The sequence below is a fragment of the Anser anser genome (assembly GCF_964211835.1).
Source record: "Anser anser genome assembly, chromosome: 11".
Taxonomy (NCBI): Eukaryota; Metazoa; Chordata; class Aves; order Anseriformes; family Anatidae; genus Anser; species Anser anser.
Genome location: NC_139732.1, coordinates 6,052,719 through 6,073,330, shown reverse-complemented (window position 1 = coordinate 6,073,330; position 20,612 = coordinate 6,052,719). Strand labels below are relative to the sequence as shown.

The 20,612-nt window shown below is 43.5% G+C and overlaps 1 protein-coding gene across 9 annotated transcripts in view; it reads left to right on the top strand.

Moving 5' to 3' along the window:
• ZNF423 (zinc finger protein 423) overlaps window positions 1-20,612 on the top strand; it is a 214,690-nt gene that overhangs the window by 107,694 nt on the left and 86,384 nt on the right. For all 9 annotated transcript variants that reach the window (XM_083794807.1, XM_083794806.1, XM_083794811.1 and 6 more), the window contains 2 exons: window positions 10,095-13,318; window positions 19,990-20,074. In XM_083794807.1, the coding sequence (XP_083650933.1) occupies window positions 10,095-13,318; window positions 19,990-20,074 (3,309 nt within the window). The remainder of the gene's footprint in view (window positions 1-10,094; window positions 13,319-19,989; window positions 20,075-20,612) is intronic.

Sequence of the window (20,612 nt, the reverse complement as noted above, 5' to 3'; positions counted from 1 at the left end):
GGCCACAGGAGCCCTCCTTGGGCTGCACCAATGCGGGCATGAGCCTTGGGAAGAAAACCTCTGCTGAAAATCTCAGAGCTGTCTCACGATGTCGTTGGGCCCTTCAGCCATCAGGGCAGAGACCTGTTGGAGGAAGGCAGCGGCTCTCGGCGCACGGCTTTGTGCTGTGGTGCAGGGCGAGTCGGCAGATCACAGGCACCGGCTCACTGCCAGCTCAACCTGAAAGGCCTCTCGCGTGGCACGTTTGTTGCAGGGGAGCACGGATGTGCCAGGAAAGATGGTTACCGGCTGGCCAACACTTTTGTTTGCTTGCTTGTTCTAAAAGCTGCTTCTTATTTAAAATGCTGCTTGCTGCTAGTGAAAAAGAAGTTGTGTTACCATGCAGCGTGGAACACGCGTCTCTCCCTGGCAAGCCACACGGTTTGGCTTTCATCTTGCGTAGCCCAAAATCTATAGCTGTTTCCTTTTTAAACCTTTCAGTTATTTCTATCAGGTATTGATAGGCAGAGAACTTCCTTTCTGGCCTCGGTGCCATTCCCCTCGGGCCTTTCACAAACACCGAATAGATTCATCACCGACGTTTAACTAAATGATACTCAGGAACGTGCTTGGTATTCAACAGGGTGCTTTTACGTTTGCAGGTCTTCTTTTATAATTTTAAATGAAATATTTAAAAAAACTTGTTCACTATAGCAAGCCCAGAGTCTTCACTAATAGTGCTTTGCCGTAGCACTCCCCGAGGAGCAGGAGGTTTGCCTAGCTGGAGCAAACCCCGTCTCCAGGCTGGGGTGGGACGGTGCCTTAGCTGCAGGCATACCCGCGGGGGTCTCTGAGGCACGGGAGCCCCCTCGGATCTGGCCGGGTGAAGGCCCGGAGGAGCTGCGCGGACCAGACCTGCGTAAATAACTACTGCTGCTTGTCAGCCTGCGAGCTGGAGGCTCGCAAGTGCCTCTTCATTTCCATTCACCGCGTCTGCATGAAATCCTGACTGTGAATTCATAAAGGGGACGGGGAATGTGTGCGCCTTTCTGAAAACACCTCCGTGTAGATCTGGCTAGGTTTAATGTTTGTCACCTGGATTTTCGGAAGGGCTAGGCAGCCGCCGTTGCTGGTGATTTCAATGGGGTTGATGTGAATACACAACACGTTTGGAAATCAGACCCATAATGCGTATGCGTAAATATAAAGCAGGTTACTTGATACCGCCTGTCCCATGTAATTTGTTGATTTTCCTTTCCCAGTTCTTTGAAGGCAGTACAAAATCTGGATGTTGTTGTTTTTTACTGTTTGTTTATTGCTGAGTAATTTCAGCCAACATGTGTTTTTCAGCATTAGGCCTATTCATCGTCAACGTCAACCTATTAAGTTTGTAAGTGCGTCACAGTTTTCCCACCTAGATCAAAATGAGTGCCTGGAACAGCCTACTCTTTCTGACTTAACAAGCTAGTTTTATTTTCCCCTGCAACTTGCTCTAATAATACGACCAACTTTAAATTCCTCAGGCTGGAAAGCTTGGCAGTAAATTCCTGTGCAGGACTGAAATTTAAAACAGGAGGTTTTTCTCAGGTTGGGAACGTGGCAACTGGTATAGCCTCTACTGAGCACTGATGGAAAATACCCATTTAGGAGCAAAAATCTGTTCTTGGGAAAGAATTTTCTTACGTTAAAGGCAGGGATGGCAGGAGGTCAGGTCACTGCGTAGCATCCAGCTGAAGATCTCCTCACCGAAAACCATCCTAGCAAGGCAGTCACTTTTGGAGACTCCACCCAGAAGACGCAGAGCAGTTGTGGTGTCTGGTCCCAGTTTTCTCCCTCCTTAGTGGTTCTTTCGGCTTGCAGTTGATACGTGGCCAAGAAGTTGGAACAGAGCTCTGCAGAAGTGGAAACACCGCTCTGCTATTGCCTGCCAGCACAGTAGTAGACTTGCATTTGTCCTAGCAGTAACAGCAGCTTATCTGAGAGGGCTTGGCAGCACTCTCTTTGTCCTAGTTTGCCACTGCCCCAGTTTTAAAGGCTCTTGCTCCTCCAGTCTGCTGCCCACACCATCAAAACGAGCTCTGACTCGCTTCTGCCCAAGCTGAATATCCTGTGGAAAGCGCTGCCTGCCCTTGGCAGCTTCCAGGTTCCCTGCTCACCGCACAGAATCTGACCCTGAAATGAATTTCATGAATGAGCCTAATGGATTGTAATTGATGACTTAATCTTCACTTGAAAGTAAAATTCAGAGACATGAAAATGAGCACAGTAAAGCATTAAATTAAATCACCCCAGTTTGGTCAGTTCGTGGAGAAAAAGTCCATCTCTTCTTAATTTTGGGTTCAGTTTTCATTGAGCTTCTCCAGGCTAGACGGTTTTTCTGATGCTCAGCCAAGGTGTGAACTGAGGGACAGATCCTGAGGCTGGCAGACCCAACGTCTGCGGGTACTCGGTTGAGCAGCCTAAGAGCAGGTGCCTGCTGCATTCAGGAGCAGCCTGATTGAATGTCAGGGAGGGAATTGGAAGCCTCGCTTCATCCCACCAGAAGGGCTCTTCTGCTGGCCGTGTCTCCACGAGCGGCTCCGAGTCTCGATACCAGGGTTTGTGCCGTGCAGTAAGCACCCTGTTACTGCTTACAGCAACAAAACAGGAGGAAGGCAGCGCCTCTTCACTTATAACTGAGAAAAGGACTTCCCTCGTGTGTATGGCAGAGAGCTTTATGGAGGGTGATGCTCTTCCACTGCTCCGGGCTGGATCCCCAAGCTCTGCGGAGGGCCCGGTGCTCCCCGCGTGCTGCGGCAGCGAGGGCAGGCGCTGCGAACCAGCCACCACGGCTGTTCAAAAGACAGCCTGCGTCCGGGGGTTTAGATACAAAAATGAAGCAGGCGAAACCCTTAACCACTGTGTCTTGTCTCTTTGTTTTGTGTAATCTAGTGTTGAAATCATGATAGATGTTGGCATCAAGTAGCAAGAAGTGCAGAATATAATTGTGTGACTGTAGGGCCAATAGGGTCATCTGAAGTTTGTGCTCTGGCTAAGGCAATATGGAGATATAGTACTAACAGTTAGCCTAAGTATTTCCATTTATTATAATTAATTTTATAAGTAATTATTATAAGTAATAATTATTCTATTTGGTTTGTTTTCCTAAGGGCTTTGTCATTCCTCGTGTTTGGAAGCTGTGCGTGTCGTAGCCCAACCTCTGATTTTGTAGTGTTCTCTGTGTGACTGTCGCATGCACGACGCGTGCATGTGACCCCAATACAGTTTGGTTCGTTTACATCCGTCTTACAATAAGCCTTCTTGCTAAATGCTCTGTAGGTATCAAAGCTGGCAAGAATGGCACAGGACCCTCTAGGAAGCAGGGTAAGCACAAGCAGCAAGCTATTAAGATCTTCCTCTTAATTCATTGATGGTTCTGCAGGTATCATCCTCTAATCTCGCTTAAAAAAGACAGAATGTGTATTTGAGCATTTCTGAAGAGCAAATGGCTAGGCAAAATCTACGTCTAATCCTAACATTTCTGGAGAAATAGGGTGAGTTATTATTGATTCACAGAGCACGACAAAACATCACTGCATGAATTAGCAAACAGCTGTTTCTAATTTGAGTTTAGAACTGTACACAGAGGAACTTGTTTTAGTGTTCACTCCTTTCATTTATAATGAATTTTAATCACCGCTACAGGTGAGAAAAATGTAGAAACAAGCTTGTATCTTGTGGAAGAAACAAAGGAGAGACAGATGCTAACAGATTTACAGTCTGTGATAAAAGGAATGTTTTGGTACACTTTACATGTAATTAGAGTGCAGCTGTTTTCAGTCCCAAGTCCATGATGCACAGCAGAATATAGTATCTGCTGCTTTTCCAAAGGGAGTAAAGAAAAACAGTGATTCAACCCTGAAAGCATTTCGTTTATTCCTAGATCTAACATAAAACTTCCTCCTCCACCCCTTATGCCATTTATCGAGGTGAGAAATAACTTATTCAGTGATATATTAATTTTTTGTTACCTCTAAAATACAGACTGTTTGATGTAAGAACAACAATGTTAAAAGTAACTTTCTGGTTTTATCATCTGTGTTAAATTAAGTCTCATCCTATCGATGGCCATTATTGAGTCTTGACATCCTTGCTAATGGCAGACTAGGGCTCCGGATGGGTAACGCTGACTTCACAAGTTTCTGTGTATCAGCTAAGCTTCAATAGACATTTTTCTGTGTTCTTTTAACTTACAGCATAAAAAAAAAAGACTAATTAAATGCATCTTTGATCACAAAAGAAAGGTTTAAACAAAGACGACTAGGCTTAAACTGGGTATGTGTAACAGTTTATCTGCAGCAGACATCCCGGCAAATTTCATGTTTGAAATTCTGCACGACATCTTGTGCTGATTTGGTATTCTAAATACCAAGTTGCTCTATTCATGAGAAGAAAAATTAGATTATATGTATTTTCCATTGAGCCAGACGTCCTCCTTTCTGTTTTAAAAACCTTGCTTAAAAAAGGCAGTGCAAAGCCGAGAAGTTGGAGAAAGAGTCGGTAACTGCTGGTTCTTTGGTGCACCACAAATGCCTGCTGCATAAGCGTGTCAATAGGTATCGCTGCATTCTGCTTGTAATCATGAGAGAACTGCCGGCGGTGCCCCTTGTATTAGCACCTCCTAGGCTTTTCTATCCCAAGTCAGTTTCACTTTGAGCATTATATATACATATAAATATATATATATAAATACAACAGTGCATTGAAATAAGACAAGTATCAAGAATGCTTTGTGAAGAAGCCGATGTTCCTGAGTTGCATAGGGAGCTCTTCGGGGCAGCCTGAGCTTCTAGTGCCTCTCTTATGCCTAAGTGAGGATGTGCTGACCAGTTCTGGGGCTAGTTACGTGATATTTTTGTAGGGATAATTCTAAGCTGTAGAAGCCCTTTTCTGTTGTTTAGCAAAGCGCGTTGGAGTACTCCTGCACGCCGGGTTTCAGACACAGCCGACTGGTTGCGGCACTGCTCTGACGGGTGCGGTGTCGGCACGAAGTGCCATCACTGACCCAAGAGCTGGTGATTCATAGTCCACCATTGCCTTCTGTGACAAAGAGCAAAAGCATTCAGTGAAGCCAATCTGTGCATCAAAATTGGGATTGGAATATTAGTGCAATTTTTTAATATTTACTTTGTTATCTCTGTGCAAGAAATGTACAGGAAAATGGGGCTAAACACTCCAAAAAAAAAAAAAGTAAAAAGCTGTTACAGTGCACTGAAAACATTGAAACTTAAAACATTTGGTATGTAAACTTGATTTGCATTATTTCACACCAGCACTGCAGTGTAAATGAACAGCGTATGCTGTGTGAGGTTCTTACCATAATCCATTGTAATGATCTATCCTCGGCGTTAATGCATAGTGGAGCAATTCAAATTTTGCTATAACCACTAGTGAAGATTTCTGTCGTTTTCTCTCAATCTTTGTGTTGTATTCTCATAGATAAGCATCCGTGATAATAATAATTATTGAAATTGGTAGCGTTTCTATCAGGCCTTCTGTCTGAGGATGTCTCGGGGTTTCACAGCTATGCAGAAGTAAGCCCTACAATTTGCCCTTGAGCAGCAGATGGCTTTTCCCTACCATGGACGTGAGGAACTGAGACACAGACAGTTTGTGAGCATGTCTCATGATACCAAGCTTGTTTTCGAAAGGAGCTTACTTTTTTTGAGGTGCAACTCCACCGATTTTCAATTGTCTAACACAATGTGAGGGTTTTGAGCGTTTTAACTTAGGTGTCATGGAGAGGCTCTGAAAGAACCAGGAATCTGAACTTAAATCAAACAGCAATCTTTTTCTCAGGAATTGATTTTTGGGGTTTGTTTTTGTTAATGCAACTATCGCTTTGGTGTACTAGCTCTGTGCTAGAGCAACAAACCTGGAAGAAGAGGAGCACCTCCCAAAGCTGCCCTCTGTGGCTTCTTGTCCTCTCAGGAGGGGAGTCTCTGAAGTTGTCTCCTTGGCCAAATACTGGGTATTTAGGTGCTGCCTGGGCAGGTTTCGTGGCCTCTTCTGAGCCCCGCAGTGCTCAGCTCGTGCTGCTGTCTGCCCCGAAACCAGCTGGATGGAGCTGGCCTCCCGTTCCACGGGGGAAGCCCTGCCAGAGAGCAGCCCGAGCCCTCCAGGCTTGGGGAGACAGTGTGGGGAGCAGGAAGTTTGATCACAGCTTTCGTAAAGCAAAGGTTAGGCACGTGTGAGCTGCCAGATCCCACTCTGTCTTCCTCCTAAATCCTACCAGGGTGGATGTCTCATAGCCAGCATTGAATATTTCACCTTCGAATGCATGCAGTGAGCGAAGGGAGAAGTATTTGCAGGGACTAGGAAATTGTATTGCATTTGTTTTATTTCTATTAGCAAAATAACTTTGAAATAATAAATATATCACCATCGGTGTATGCTGAGGAGACAGTGCTGCTCGCTTCTGGCGATCTGTGATGTGCTACATGTCTCTGTCCTAAAAGAGACCATGTTTTTTTAAGACTTGATTTTATTTCTTTTAGCTTCGTGTGTATATTTCTGAACTTGGCTCGTGTTATCTGGAAGATAAACAGAGAATGAAGTATGATTTATACTGCAGTTTGGCCAAATTGCTCTTATTAGAAGGCAAAATACATTTATTGAATGCTCTGAGGCTGGAATTAGCTCCTCAGTGATGATGATAAATGCTTGCAGTCCCATAAACGTGCTGAACATTAAGTTGCTAAATTACTGTACCACTTGGAGATTGATTATCAACTTTGGCCCTTTAAGCTTCATGACCCACACATACATCCTGAAAACCACTGACATCCTGAAGCTTCCTCAATGCTATTTTTTTCCTAATTAAACTTTTTATTGAATTTTCTTCTCCTTTTAATACTTGTTTTGATTCTCTTATGCGCAACTGACAAAAGCCTTGCACCAGCCATGTGATTCTCTATTTTAGAACAGTCCCACTTTGCAGGATTAGCCATTTTTAATGACTTTAATCTCCTTTTTGAAAGTGATTTTTCTCATTCTGCTACATTCCTTTGATTGCATTAATGTAGAATTATTATTCTAACCATCATTGCCAGACATGTCACACTACATCTAATATATATCTTCCCAGTAAAATATTGCTCTGGTAAAACACCTTAGAATTTCCTTCTCAGTTCATTATAGGTCTTTTCTTCAAGTTAAAATGGCAAGTTAAAATTAACAGGGCTATTTTTCATTCAATGAAGAGATTAATGATAATGACTCTTTCCTAATTTCTTCAGTTTTAGGCATTTTGTAATTTAGTATCTTGTTTGTGAGAAAGTCAAGGTAGGTTGATCCTGGGGCTTAAAGCTTCCCAGTTCTTTTTAACCTGTCAAAGAATGAGCAAACAGTGCAAGAAAAAGAAGTTAAACATGAAAATCAGTGAAAGGTCTCAATCAGGCTAACAGAAGGAGACAATCTTTGCTTTCAGCTGTCTGTGTAAACGCTTTCCTTTCTAACACAAACTCCGCTTTTCAGCCAGAGCAATGTTAATTGTTGTGAATCCAGCTTACAGTAGTGCAGCAACGTCTTTGTGCATCGCTCCCAGAATCATATCAGCCTTTGGTTTTGGTTTTTGAACAGCCCCAAATGTTTGAAGAGCAGCAGCTGGAGGGGGACTGTTGTTCTTTGACTGCTAGAATGAATTTTGAGGTAGATTGGCTCATTTCAGAGGAGAAAGAGAACATTTGTTCGATTTTGCCAACTTAGTGGCTGGCACAAGCGTGTCTAAAGGAGCTGAAGGAGCTGGCCCAGCCTGTGTTACCTGAGTTTGGCCCCTAGCACCTTCAGTGTAAGGCTGAACCCTGGAGCTTTATTCACCGAAGCTGTTTTCAGTGCTCTGAGCTCTCCCCCGGTGCAGTCGTCCCTCTGCAGACCAGTGCCCACAATAGATGCGAGCAGCCTGGTTGCAAAAGGGAGGATGTATAAAATGCATGTACTTTTCTAATCGTTTCTGCAAAGCAGTCATTTTTTAGTATTCAAATCTCAGCCAGCAAGGCAGAGTAGTAAATAACACAACGGCCGTGTGCTCTCCTTCCCCCTGTTGTTGTTTTTCTCCTCTTTTCCCCAGCAGAGCCAGCCGCGGCGGCAGCACGCGCAACATGTGCTGCCCTAGTTCGGGCCCAGCATCCCCCTCGTGCTCCCTTTTGTCTCCTTGCCCCTGGGGGAGCCCAGCTGGCGAGAGCAGGGAATTAGCCAGCCCCGAGCTACCGGCACCTCCCCGGGGCCCCTAATCCAGGCACTGGCAGCCGGCTGCCTCCCTCCCTCCTTCCCTGCCCGCGACGGACGGGGCCGTGGCCGCGGGTCCGTGGGGACGGGGCCCGGAGGCGGCTGCTGGCGGCGGGGAAGGGGGCTGGGGGCAGGTGGGGGCCGGGGGCTCCTCGGGGGCCGAGCGGTGCTGCGGTGGCGGGCAGGAGCGCTCGGCGAGGTGGCTTTGAGCTTGGAAAGCCGGGCTTTGTTGCAGCTGCGGGGAGAGGCCGGGAGAAGGAAGGCTGGGAAAGTTGATGTGGAGATCGGTGGTTCCTGGCCGGCGCTTTAGGAGCTGGCCGAGCACGAGGAACTGGGGGGTGTTAAAAAGTGGGTGCTCGCTCAGGGCTGGGAGGGAGCATGTTCCTCGTGGCCAGCATCGCTCTGGAGCAGGAAATTTGGCTGCGAGGGCGGCAGGGCAGGCACCCAGCACGCACGTCCCGGGAAGGAGGCCACCCGGGGCTGGAGGCGCTGCCGGAGCCTTCAGCAGGGAGCCTGAGTCCGGGGGATGAAAAGAGAGGACAAGGGGAGCGGCGATGGAGGACCTAGCCTCTTGCCGTGGCGATGTCCCCGTTAAGGCAGCTCTTCCCTGAGAGGCCCTGCGCTCCCACGTGCTGCTCTCCGAGCGGTGGCCGTGGGCTGGCAGGCGGGAGAAGCGCGCGTGTGGCAGCCTCTGCGCGCGGCTGGGGAGGCTTTTATTGGTTTGTTTTAGTAAGAGCTGAAGTAGGAGCATTAAATGTTTTATAAGGACAGCGCATCTGGAGAACTGCTTTCTTTTTTGAATCCCCAAATATATATGTGGTCAGCACCTTCCCCTGCTTACATGGGTTTTGTTTTTGCTTCATTCCATGGATCAGTTTTGTATCAGAGCAGTAGCATTTGTGCTTCGCTCAACATCTCCGCATTTATTGGGATTAGGATATTTGAACTTTCTTCTGTTTCTCGTTAACAACTCTGTTTATGAGAGCTGCCAAAACTTTATGTATTTTTCCTAAAATGAGTGTTTTGCTGCTGGAGATGGTCCTGTGTTTCTTTTTGGTAATATAAAATTATAAAATATTTTCCGAAGCCTCATATTGAGCAAAGGAAATAGTCATTAAAGCAGAGGCTGAGCCATTGTTGTTTCCTCCTGAAGCTGATTGTTTTGTGATGTCTTGAGATCTCCAGTGATCATTTCTGTTATAGTTTTTTGTTTGTTTGTTTGTTTGTTTTTAATTTGTTAGTTTGGTTTTGTACCAAGCAGACAACGTTACCTTTCCTGTGAATGGATGTGGTGATGATGCAGGTCTCTGATTTTGTCAAGCTGCCTCAGATCTGATGTTTTATTTCACATAGGTGTTTGAATCTGCTTGCTTTTGAGCAGCCTTTAATTCTATTACAGTTTTGAGACAGAACTGAAGGATTTTGTTTAATGGGGACATTAGTTAAAGTCATCTCGATGTAGCATTTAAAAAGACCCACAAAATCACAGGTGATCACTTAATACTGTAGCTTTCCAAAACGTTTGTATTGCTTCACTGCACATTGTGTTTTGCTTTCTTTATTCATTGTTTATTGCTTTACAGTACAGTGAGCAGGTGTTAAACCTGCTAAAGAAAAATGCTTTTTATTAATACTCTATGTTTGTATATCTGTGAATTATGTTTGCAAATATATTTTTATTTGTCTTTCTCAAACCTCCTTTGAAATTCAAGAGATACTCTTTTTTTTTTTGAGTTGATTTTTTTTTATGCTGTAGTAGCAGAAGCCCATAGTGTTGTTGAGAGCTTTGTCCTTATTTCACAGATGCACTGGGAATTGTTTTTAATCTCCTTTCTGCTTTCCCATTACAGATGGTGATGACGACCCACAACTCTCCTGGGTGGCTTCATCTCCCTCCAGCAAAGATGTTGCATCACCCACTCAGATGATAGGAGATGGGTGTGATCTCGGCATCGGGGAGGAGGAAGGGGGGACTGGCCTGCCGTATCCCTGTCAGTTTTGTGATAAGTCCTTCATTCGCCTGAGCTACCTTAAAAGGCACGAGCAGATCCACAGTGACAAACTACCTTTCAAATGCACCTACTGTAGCCGGCTTTTTAAGCACAAGAGAAGTAGGGATCGCCACATAAAGCTTCACACAGGGGATAAAAAGTACCATTGCCACGAATGCGAGGCCGCGTTCTCTCGCAGCGACCACCTCAAAATTCATCTGAAAACCCACAGCTCCAGCAAACCGTTCAAGTGTACTGTGTGTAAACGTGGGTTTTCATCTACCAGCTCATTGCAGAGTCACATGCAAGCTCATAAAAAGAACAAGGAACATATGGCAAAGACTGAGAAAGAGGTGAAGAAGGATGATTTTATGTGTGATTACTGTGAAGAGACATTCAGTCAGACTGAAGATTTGGAGAAGCACGTAATGACACGCCACCCACAGCTTTCCGAGAAGGCAGATTTGCAGTGTATTCATTGCCCTGAAGTATTTTCAGATGAAAACTTGCTGCTCTCACACATTCATCAAGCCCATGCCAACAAAAAACACAAGTGCCCTATGTGCCCAGAGCAGTTTTCTTCAGTGGAGGAAGTCTATTGCCACTTGGACAGCCACAGACAACCTGACTCCAGCAATCACAGCATCAGCCCTGACCCCGTCCTGGGGAGCGTGGCATCCATGAGCAGCGCAACGCCCGACTCCAGTGCATCGGTGGAAAGAGGTTCCACCCCAGATTCGACCCTAAAGCCTTTGAGAGGACAGAAGAAAATCAGGTCTGTGGACAGAGAGGAAGGCCAGAATTGGTCTAAAGTTACTTACAGCTGCCCATACTGCTCGAAGCGTGACTTCAACAGCCTTGCTGTTCTGGAGATCCACCTGAAGACCATTCATGCAGATAAACCTCAGCAAAGCCACACGTGCCAGATCTGCCTTGATTCCATGCCTACGCTGTACAACTTGAATGAACACGTGAGAAAGGTGCACAAAAACCATGCCTATCCTATGATGCAGTTCAGCAACATTTCTGCCTTTCACTGTAACTACTGCCCTGAGATGTTTGCAGATATCAACAGCTTGCAGGAACACATCCGTATTACTCACTGTGGCCCAAATGCTACCCCTCAAGATGGCAACAACGCTTTCTTCTGTAACCAGTGCTCCATGGGTTTTCTGACCGAAGCAACCTTGACTGAGCATATTCAGCAGACTCACTGCAATGTAGGAAATTCAAAATTGGATTCCCCTGTCATTCAGCCAACACAGTCTTTTATGGAAGTTTATTCATGCCCTTATTGCACAAACTCCCCCATTTTTGGCTCCATCCTGAAGCTTACAAAGCATATTAAAGAAAACCACAAGAACATTCCTCTGGCACACAATAAGAAGTCAAAAGCAGAGCAGAGTCCAGTTTCTTCTGATGTTGAAGTCTCTTCCCCTAAAAGGCAACGGCTTTCTGCTAGTGTAAACTCAGTGTCTAACGGTGAATACCCATGTAATCAGTGTGATCTAAAGTTCTCAAATTTTGAGAGTTTTCAAACCCATTTAAAGTTGCATTTGGAGTTGCTGTTGAGGAAACAGTCTTGCCCTCAGTGTAAAGAAGACTTTGATTCCCAGGAGTCTCTTCTGCAACATCTCACCGTACATTACATGACAACTTCAACTCATTATGTGTGTGAGAGCTGCGACAAACAGTTTTCTTCGGTGGATGATTTGCAGAAGCATTTGTTGGACATGCATACTTTTGTGTTGTATCACTGCACCCTTTGCCAAGAAGTTTTTGATTCCAAGGTATCTATCCAAGTGCATCTGGCAGTCAAGCACAGCAATGAAAAGAAGATGTATCGTTGCACAGCCTGTAACTGGGATTTTAGGAAGGAGGTGGATCTCCAAATCCATGTGAAGCATAGTCACCTGGGGAATCCATCAAAGTCTCACAAATGCATCTTCTGCGGTGAGACTTTTAGCACAGAGGTAGAGCTGCAGTGCCACATCACAACCCACAGCAAGAAATACAACTGCAAGTTTTGTAGCAAAGCTTTTCATGCCATCATCTTGCTTGAAAAACACCTGCGGGAGAAACATTGTGTTTTTGATGCTAGCGCTGAAAATGGGACAGCTAATGGCATGACCCCAACAAATAAGAAGACGGAAGGGGCAGATATCCAGAACATGTTGATGAAGAACCCAGATACTTCCAACAGCCATGAAGCCAGTGAGGATGATGTAGATGCTTCTGAGCCCATGTATGGCTGTGACATCTGCGGGGCTGCCTATACGATGGAGGTCCTCTTGCAGAACCATCGTTTGAGAGATCATAACATCCGGCCCGGGGAGGATGACTGTTCCAGGAAGAAAGCGGAATTCATCAAAGGCAGCCACAAGTGTAATATCTGCTCAAGGACCTTTTTCTCAGAAAACGGCCTGAGAGAGCACATGCAGACCCACCGAGGCCCAGCTAAGCACTACATGTGCCCCATCTGTGGCGAACGCTTCCCATCGCTCCTGACCCTGACCGAGCACAAGGTCACTCACAGCAAGAGTTTGGATACAGGAACGTGTCGGATCTGCAAAATGCCGCTGCAGAGCGAGGAGGAATTTATTGAACACTGCCAGATGCATCCAGACCTCAGAAACTCCCTCACCGGGTTTCGCTGCGTTGTCTGCATGCAGACGGTCACCTCTACGCTTGAGCTGAAAATTCATGGGACGTTTCACATGCAGAAATTGGCAGGAAACTCTGCAACCTCGTCGCCCAACGGCCAGGCCTTGCAAAAACTCTACAAGTGTGCATTGTGCTTGAAAGAGTTCCGAAATAAGCAGGACTTGGTAAAATTGGATGTGAACGGCCTTCCCTATGGCCTGTGTGCTGGGTGCATGACCAGGAGCACCAATGGACAGTCTTTGGGCTTGACCCCGCAGGAGGTGAACGAGAGACCGTGTGGCAGTCTGAGGTGTCCGGAGTGTAGTGTCAAATTTGAAAGTGCTGAAGACCTGGAGAGCCACATTCAGGTAGACCACCGAGACCTGACGCCTGAGACTAGTGGCCAAAGGAAAGGTACCCAGACATCTCCTGTGCCCAGAGTAAGTACAGCTGAACTTCGATATGTCACAGGGATAACATGTAGATTTTTAACGCGACTGAGAACTGGTTTGATGTCCTGTTTTTATTTTTTTTTAACTGCCATTTTATAAAATTACTTGAACAAGAAAAACAGAAAGAAGGGTAGAGTAATGCACATAGAAAAGTAGATTTTGTTCAGTCTTAGAGGCTCCTAGATTCCTAGTGGCAGAGCACTAGATTTTTTATCATAAAGCTGCCATAGATTTACCAACAGAGAGCTGAGACACATCCATGTGCTCTTGAATGATGAGGATTGAGTTTGTTCATGAATTCTGAAGCTACTGAACTGGCAGATCTGGAAAAACTGAGGCATATCCATGAAAAAAGACCTTCTGAGTTCCCAAAGGAAAAAAATCTGATTTGTCATGCTCATGGAAAGTGATGATTTCTTACCTGGGAAATAAATACCAGCAAGAAGATACAGGAACTTGTGAGGAAAACTGTACTGAATTCCCCCCAAATTCTCACCTAAAACAAATGACTGTGCTAGAGAGGCTGTCCTTATGGATGTCTGTCTGAGTGAGTGAGGCTGTGAGGCTACTTGGATGTTTGTGTGCATACATACATGCCTGGAGCACGTGTGTGTGATTTTAAAAGGAACTGCTTCGTGGCCCTCCTTCAGGAGAAGCAGTTTTCTTAGCAAATCTGGAAATTTCTGGCTAATAGGCAAGTTATGTTTTTGAAAAAGAAGCGTGCTCTCCCTTGGAGTTCGCAGAAAGCCTGTTTTCCTATTTCTTAGCTTACAAGATGCTTGGGAGCACACAGTATCCAAGTAAGGTCTCAGAAGCCTGCTCAGGAGATTAATATCATTTGCAGTTTATAGTCTTTTAAAATTATTTGTTGACGTTTTGGTTCAAGAATGGGCCAAGTCAGTCCTTCCTCTGTCAGGAACAGATGGAATGAGAAGTAGATTTTGGAAATCTTCTCGGGAGACTAACAGCAGACACGTCTGAGTATTGATATCATCTGACATTTTTAATTAAACATGATGGGGTGAGATTTTCAAAAGTATCTAAGGAAATTAGGCACCCAATTCCTAATGAATAATTCCAGCCATAGATGCCTGTTTATGTCAATCTGCTAATTAAAGCACCCACAAACACATCTTACTACATTAAAAGAACCTGTAAATGCCGTTAGAATACAACATCAGAGGCTCAGGAAGTAAGAGAAGACCCTAAGTATGTCCCGAGGACACAAACTGTGATGCCTCCGGTAGCACTGTCGCCGTGTCCCCCGTGGGACTTGTTAGCTCTGGCTCGGCGCTGGGGCCGCACAGGGCGGCAGCAGGGGGCACGGCGCTGCTGGTCCTTGGCACCCGCTCGCCCCACCACCCCCTTCCAGGCTTCTGATCAAATACCAAGGAAAGTTTTGGTTTTTTTTAGTAATAGAACTGGATATTGTTCCCTCTGGGTACGTGACTAAACCTCCCGGTGCATACACCTCATCCTGCAGAAGAACAAGAAATGGAAATATCCCTCCTTCAGTGTGATACGTTTTGAGAGTTCAGCTGGGGCTCCTACTAGGCCATTCTGCTTCCTCTTTCTCAGGTCTTTATTTCTTTCTAAATTCTTTTAAACACTTTATTCTCTTAGGTAGGACTAACTCTTCACGTGGCCATGCCTATAACCCAAAGTATAGCCTTTTCTTTCCTGTCGACTGTCAGAAGCAGAATACGTTGCCATTTGCTGCTCTGATTTCTTGCTTTAACTCTCTCTTTTCAGTGAGAGCTTCCATACTTGTTCTCTCAGGGGAGAGTTTTAAGTTCTTCAATAAGGTAAATGCTTTGAATTTCATCCCATGAGGACAAGGTCTTAGTTCCTTTGTAGAAGATAATGAAAAATCAGCATTTGTGGCAATGGCAAATGGTGCCTTCAACAGGTGTCTATGACCTGCACATATGCTAATATCGGAGATCTTTATGGTATGCATCCCAGGAATAGATTATTGTTACTAGAAATAATTCATTATCTTACCCTTCATTATAGGTACAAGACCTGAATTCTGATAGCGGTTCATGTGGAAACTATTGGTGTCTCACTCAGGTTTCTCAAGATAACGGGTGCTCTTTGTGTCTGGCTAGCACAGGGGTTTTCAAATAATTAGGCTGTCCTTTAAACGTGGATAAATTCCTGCATTTCAAGAATAATGTTTACTTAACTTCATTGGCTTCATAATGAAACTGCACAAGTTGAACACAATCTCTCCTCATCTTGTTAGTATGCTGTGCACAGGCAAAATACCATTTTAGTAGAGCTATCTTAAATGTACAATGCATATAGAGTAACCTGCAGATGTCCAGGCAAGAGCTGCTTCTCTCCAGTTCTTCAGCTCTTCCACATTTCTTTTTTAAACACCATATTGATTTTTCTTTCTGTAACAGAAAAGCAGTTGAAGATTAGGAAAAGGTACAGTCAAAAAGCAAATATAGGGAGATTCAATTTTAAATGCTTGGTGTATACTTTGGAGTAATAAGCAAAATGAAATCCTATCAAATGGAAAATATGACATACAAAATATGTAACTTCTGTGAATGTGACAGAAGTCATTACACCAGCAGTTATACTTCTTGCATGGAAGAAATGAGTCTGGAAGTCCAGAAAAATTTCAGAAAACAACAAAACACACACACAGAAAAACAACAACGACAACAACAAAAAACAACAGCAAAAAAAAAAAACACAAAAAAAAAACACCTTAAGTGAAGATTTAACCCTGTAGTAAAATAAAGCACATTGCTCTTGAAGATGCTGCTGCATTCTGTCTTCTTCACTTCCATTTTATTATGCCAAAAAAAAAAATAATGGTGAATTAATTACCTTTCTTCGTAGGATATCTAGGTAGGATCAAATTATGATGATCGAAAACTATTTCTACGTGGCTGAAGTTTTTGCCTCCTGTGCAGGAAACATCTGCATCAGAGGATTTATTATTAGGGGATTTTAAATCAAGTCAATGGTCTTTTATATGGAATATCACTAAGAGGAATAAATAAAATACACCTTGGTTGTGAAAGGCTGCTCTAACTTCAGTTTGTTTAATTCTTACAGTTCTACAGGATCTCTTCTGTCTCAACAGCACTAAAGTTTCTTTTAAATGAACATCTCCAGTGGAAGTCCCATTCCAGTATCTGGCACATCTATAGCTCAAGACCTTTTTTGTTCTGTTATGGTCACGTCAGAAGTAACATTTTCATTTTCTTCTGAACATATTTCTGTGCATAGGAGCTTCAGGTTTAAAACATTTTATTAATTCATTTTAATGTCTTCTAGAGAAATGTGTGTGCCTTGAGAAACATGACTGCTTGTTTAGTACTGAGATTTCCTATTGTCTGTTCTAATGCTGGAAACTGTCACGTTTCAGGCTGCTCTTTCTCCTACATAGATTTATCCTTAGTTTGTACCATAGTTATCATGAACAATGCTTGCTTAACATTGACAATGGCAAATGCTCAGGCTTCAGTTAAATTTCCATCTTGAATGGTGTTACTTTATTTAGCCCACCTAGGTTATTTGGACTGAAGAAGCAAATGAGGTGGCATAGAAAGTAGGAAGAATGAACCCTATTGTGCTCCTTTACTCAGTTCCTTTTCTCCTGCACGCTTTCTTGGATTCAATCCCTTCTCTTTGTTCTCCCCCCACCCCTTCTCTTCCCTTGTAAATCCACTTGAATGGAGGAATATTTTCTTTGTAGAACAGGAAACCATTTCCAGATTTAAAGGAGGACAGTCTGGAAAACCCATGGGAACAATAGTTATTTCAGAAAAGAAAGCAGAACCCCCTGTTGCTATTACTACTGTTTTGTGCCAAGATTAGAATGAAATATCTTGACTTAATGGGGACTGAGCTCTCAGTTGAAGGCCTGCTCATCTGGTCTCTTATGCCACCTTGATGCTGTCATCTAGACTCTATTAGATCCTCAGAATATGAGCAACTTTGTTGTCACCACACAGAAAGACAAAACTTGAAAAAGACATAACCAGCCCATTACAAATGTCAGGGAAGTCATGATACCCCCAAGAAACGGTAGCAGAAGATCGTATTTGGCACCACAAATAACATAACCTTGTATTAAAACTAATGCTTCCCATTTACTGAGAGTGGAAGTCTATTGGTGTGACATTCTTTTAAAGACAATTATTAATGAGCCAAAAAATCAACTCTTCACTCTCATGCACGTACATTTGGGTGCTAATCAGGCTATAGCTCTTTGGTGGCCTGTATGAAGCCATTTATTGACCTTATTCTGTATCAGGCAGGGTTCCCGATCAAAAGAGCCATTGCCTCAGTTAAACTGCTCTTTAGCATGCATGTGTGTCAGCTGAAGCTAAAGATAATATTCGCAGGAAGTCTGAAGTCTGCTGTCTTCTCTGAGGGGTGGTCACACCAAGTGGAGTGTTTTATAAGTTTGTGAAATGGTGTGGAGGAGTTCGCACTGGGTCTGTGGATAAACAAAGACATCCTGTCTCCAGATCTGTTAGTAAGTAGCTTTCAGAAGCACCGAAATCAATTAAAAAAATGAATCATTTGTCTGTGTTTAATATAACTTTAAAGATTTGCAATGGAGTTGAGCTGAAATATTGTCCTTCTTAGCTAGTTACTTAGGGAACCCTCATAACAGAGATAAGTGTTGAACAAGGCACAGAACTGAGTCAGCTTTGAAGTTTTACAGAAGAGGAAGATTTCAAGTTTTAAATGTGGCCACATGAATCATTCACCACCCAGTCCCATTTTTCTCTTCCAAGGTTTTTTGCATTCTTTTTTCTTTCATTTTTTTTTTCAAGCTAGGAGCCCTCAGCATGTGTGTGCCAGTGTGCTTGAGAATACATGTGTACGTATGTGTGCTTGCACTCGTCGGCTGGAATAGACTCCCAAGGAACACTGCTGCAGAAATCCAGCTGCTTTTCCATTAACAGCCTTGATTTCAGAATGGACTCCAGGAGGATACTTTCCTGAGCTGCCTAGGGATAACTAGCCAATCCAAAGTATTTCCTTTTATATGGTTGGCTGTGTCAGTTTTCGGCCAATGGAGTATATCCTTCTTCCTATTATCATGTTAATTGCCCATTGTTATTTTAGCCTAGAAAGCCCTGCCTGTGTGCAAACACACACTGTGTACAGAATTCATGGAATCCGCATACCAGCGATAGATCGTTGCATTCGTTACTGCGGCATTACAGCATGTTCATTAACCTCCAGCAGGCGAACTTGTTGCCACTGATGACATGGGAAGTAGTTAAGAGGCTCCTGGAAGCACCTAATTTGTTATTTCCTCAGCAGGTGCTCAAGGAAATTGGGTCCCATATGTGGAAGGGGTGACAGCAACTCCTCTGTTTAACTCAAAACTTCTGACTTACCACTGCTGTCCTAAAGATAAGATTCTATACCTAGGTGTGGGGTGGAAGCCGTAAGAAAAAATAATTTGCATCTAAGAGCACACAGAAGATACCCACAAAATATTTTGTCTCAAAAACATAAGAGGGTGTTGGTCCCTGAGTTAGGTCTCTCACTGCTAGTGGCTTTGGATCCTCACCCATCCATCAGCGGAGTCCGGGCACGAGTGCGGTGTGTACACTCCTGCTGCCGCACGCTCCGGCTGTGGGGCTGCGCTGCTGCCTGGGTGCGAAAGCAGCAGTTGTCTGGGGGTAAATGCTGCAGTAGGAGTTATTCTCTAGGAAGGAGTAAGAACAAAAGGCCCGATTTTTCTAAACTGCATGTCAAAAGATGTCTACTCAGATAGTATGTTCCCATGCAGGAGTTGGACATGCACATTAGACGAAAGCGCCATAGTCCTGCTTTGGGAAATGAGAGGTTTTGCAAGTGTACAAAAGCTTAGCATTAGTTTTTTATTTTTTTCCTAACTTGGACGTCGAACTTGTCAATAATGCATTTTCATTTCTACAAATGATTTCTTGGATTTTTCCCTGTCATGATGCTCAAATGCATGCACCGCTGTCAATCTGAGTCCAAACCCCATTTTTCCTATTTGAATAAATAGTTTGTGTAATTGCCTCTTCACACCATCCCCTGATTTCTGCAGCCAAACCTCCCTGGTATGAATTTGTGACAGAGAAAATCTGCGACACATTGTGCTAGAAAACCGTTCTGTGTGGTAACGCAGGTTTTTCAGGATTTCTGATGGGAGACCTGTACAAAATGTATTTTTCCTCTTGTTCTTTACTTCCTCAAGTAACTATAGGAGTTTTGCCTACTCTATTCTAAACTTTCTCTAAGGATGGAATTTTTTGAAAAAGTATATCTTTTTGTGAAAAAGTTGATCTTTTTGTGATCTTTTCAACATCTTTTATTTCAACCTACAAGAGGTTTTACTGTCATGGGTTAAACGACACAAGCAATCTGATTATGGCTCAAGTAGTCAATCAGACTTTCAAGTACTATCATTTGAAATTTTTAAAGTTAAAATTAAAGTTCTCTAGAAGGAGGCTGTTAATTAGAGGTCGTGTTTATGGTCTGGAAAAGCCCAGCCCAACTTGGTATCATAGTGGTATCATGTACAAGTAGGAAAGGGCTCAGCGGAGGGAAGTTGAAGCACATAACATGCTATATTCATGATCACACTTGCCTTATGCTACCGTGCAGTTTTCTCTAATCTTTTTTTGGTTATTAAACAGAAAAAGACCTATCAATGCATCAAGTGCCAGATGACCTTTGAGAATGAGAGAGAGATACAAATCCATGTCGCTAACCATATGATTGGTAAGACATTCTTTAAACTAGGCCACTCATGGGCTGCTTGTTTTTTGCTACTCTTTGAAATTCACTATTCTAATAACTTGTTAATATTCATGCTGTATTTTTTTTTTTTATCTTTCAAGGAAAATGATTTTGATGTAATGATTCTTCACTTCAAAGCTTTTTAAATATGTGGTTATAAAAGTGTTACTGCTGAGCTTTTTTCCTTATCCTTTTGAGTCCTCGTGTAGCATTTTCATTTATATTAAAATCAAACTTTTGACAGTATCTTCCATTTGATAGCATAAATTTCTCTCTATCCACGTAAAAAGTACTTGCCAGTTGTCAACCACTTAGGAGCAATTATGTTTCAATTTTGTATGTCATGACATTGAATAGATTTAACTGCTAGCATTTTCCCAGCTAAATGTGGTGAATTCCTGAGGAACATTGTCAAAACAAAATGCTTACAGAGTTATTTCAGAGCTTTTTTTTTTCTTTTCCCAACGATTCTGGACTTCAGAAAGTTCAACTTTTCAGACATAGGAGTGATTTTAAGAGC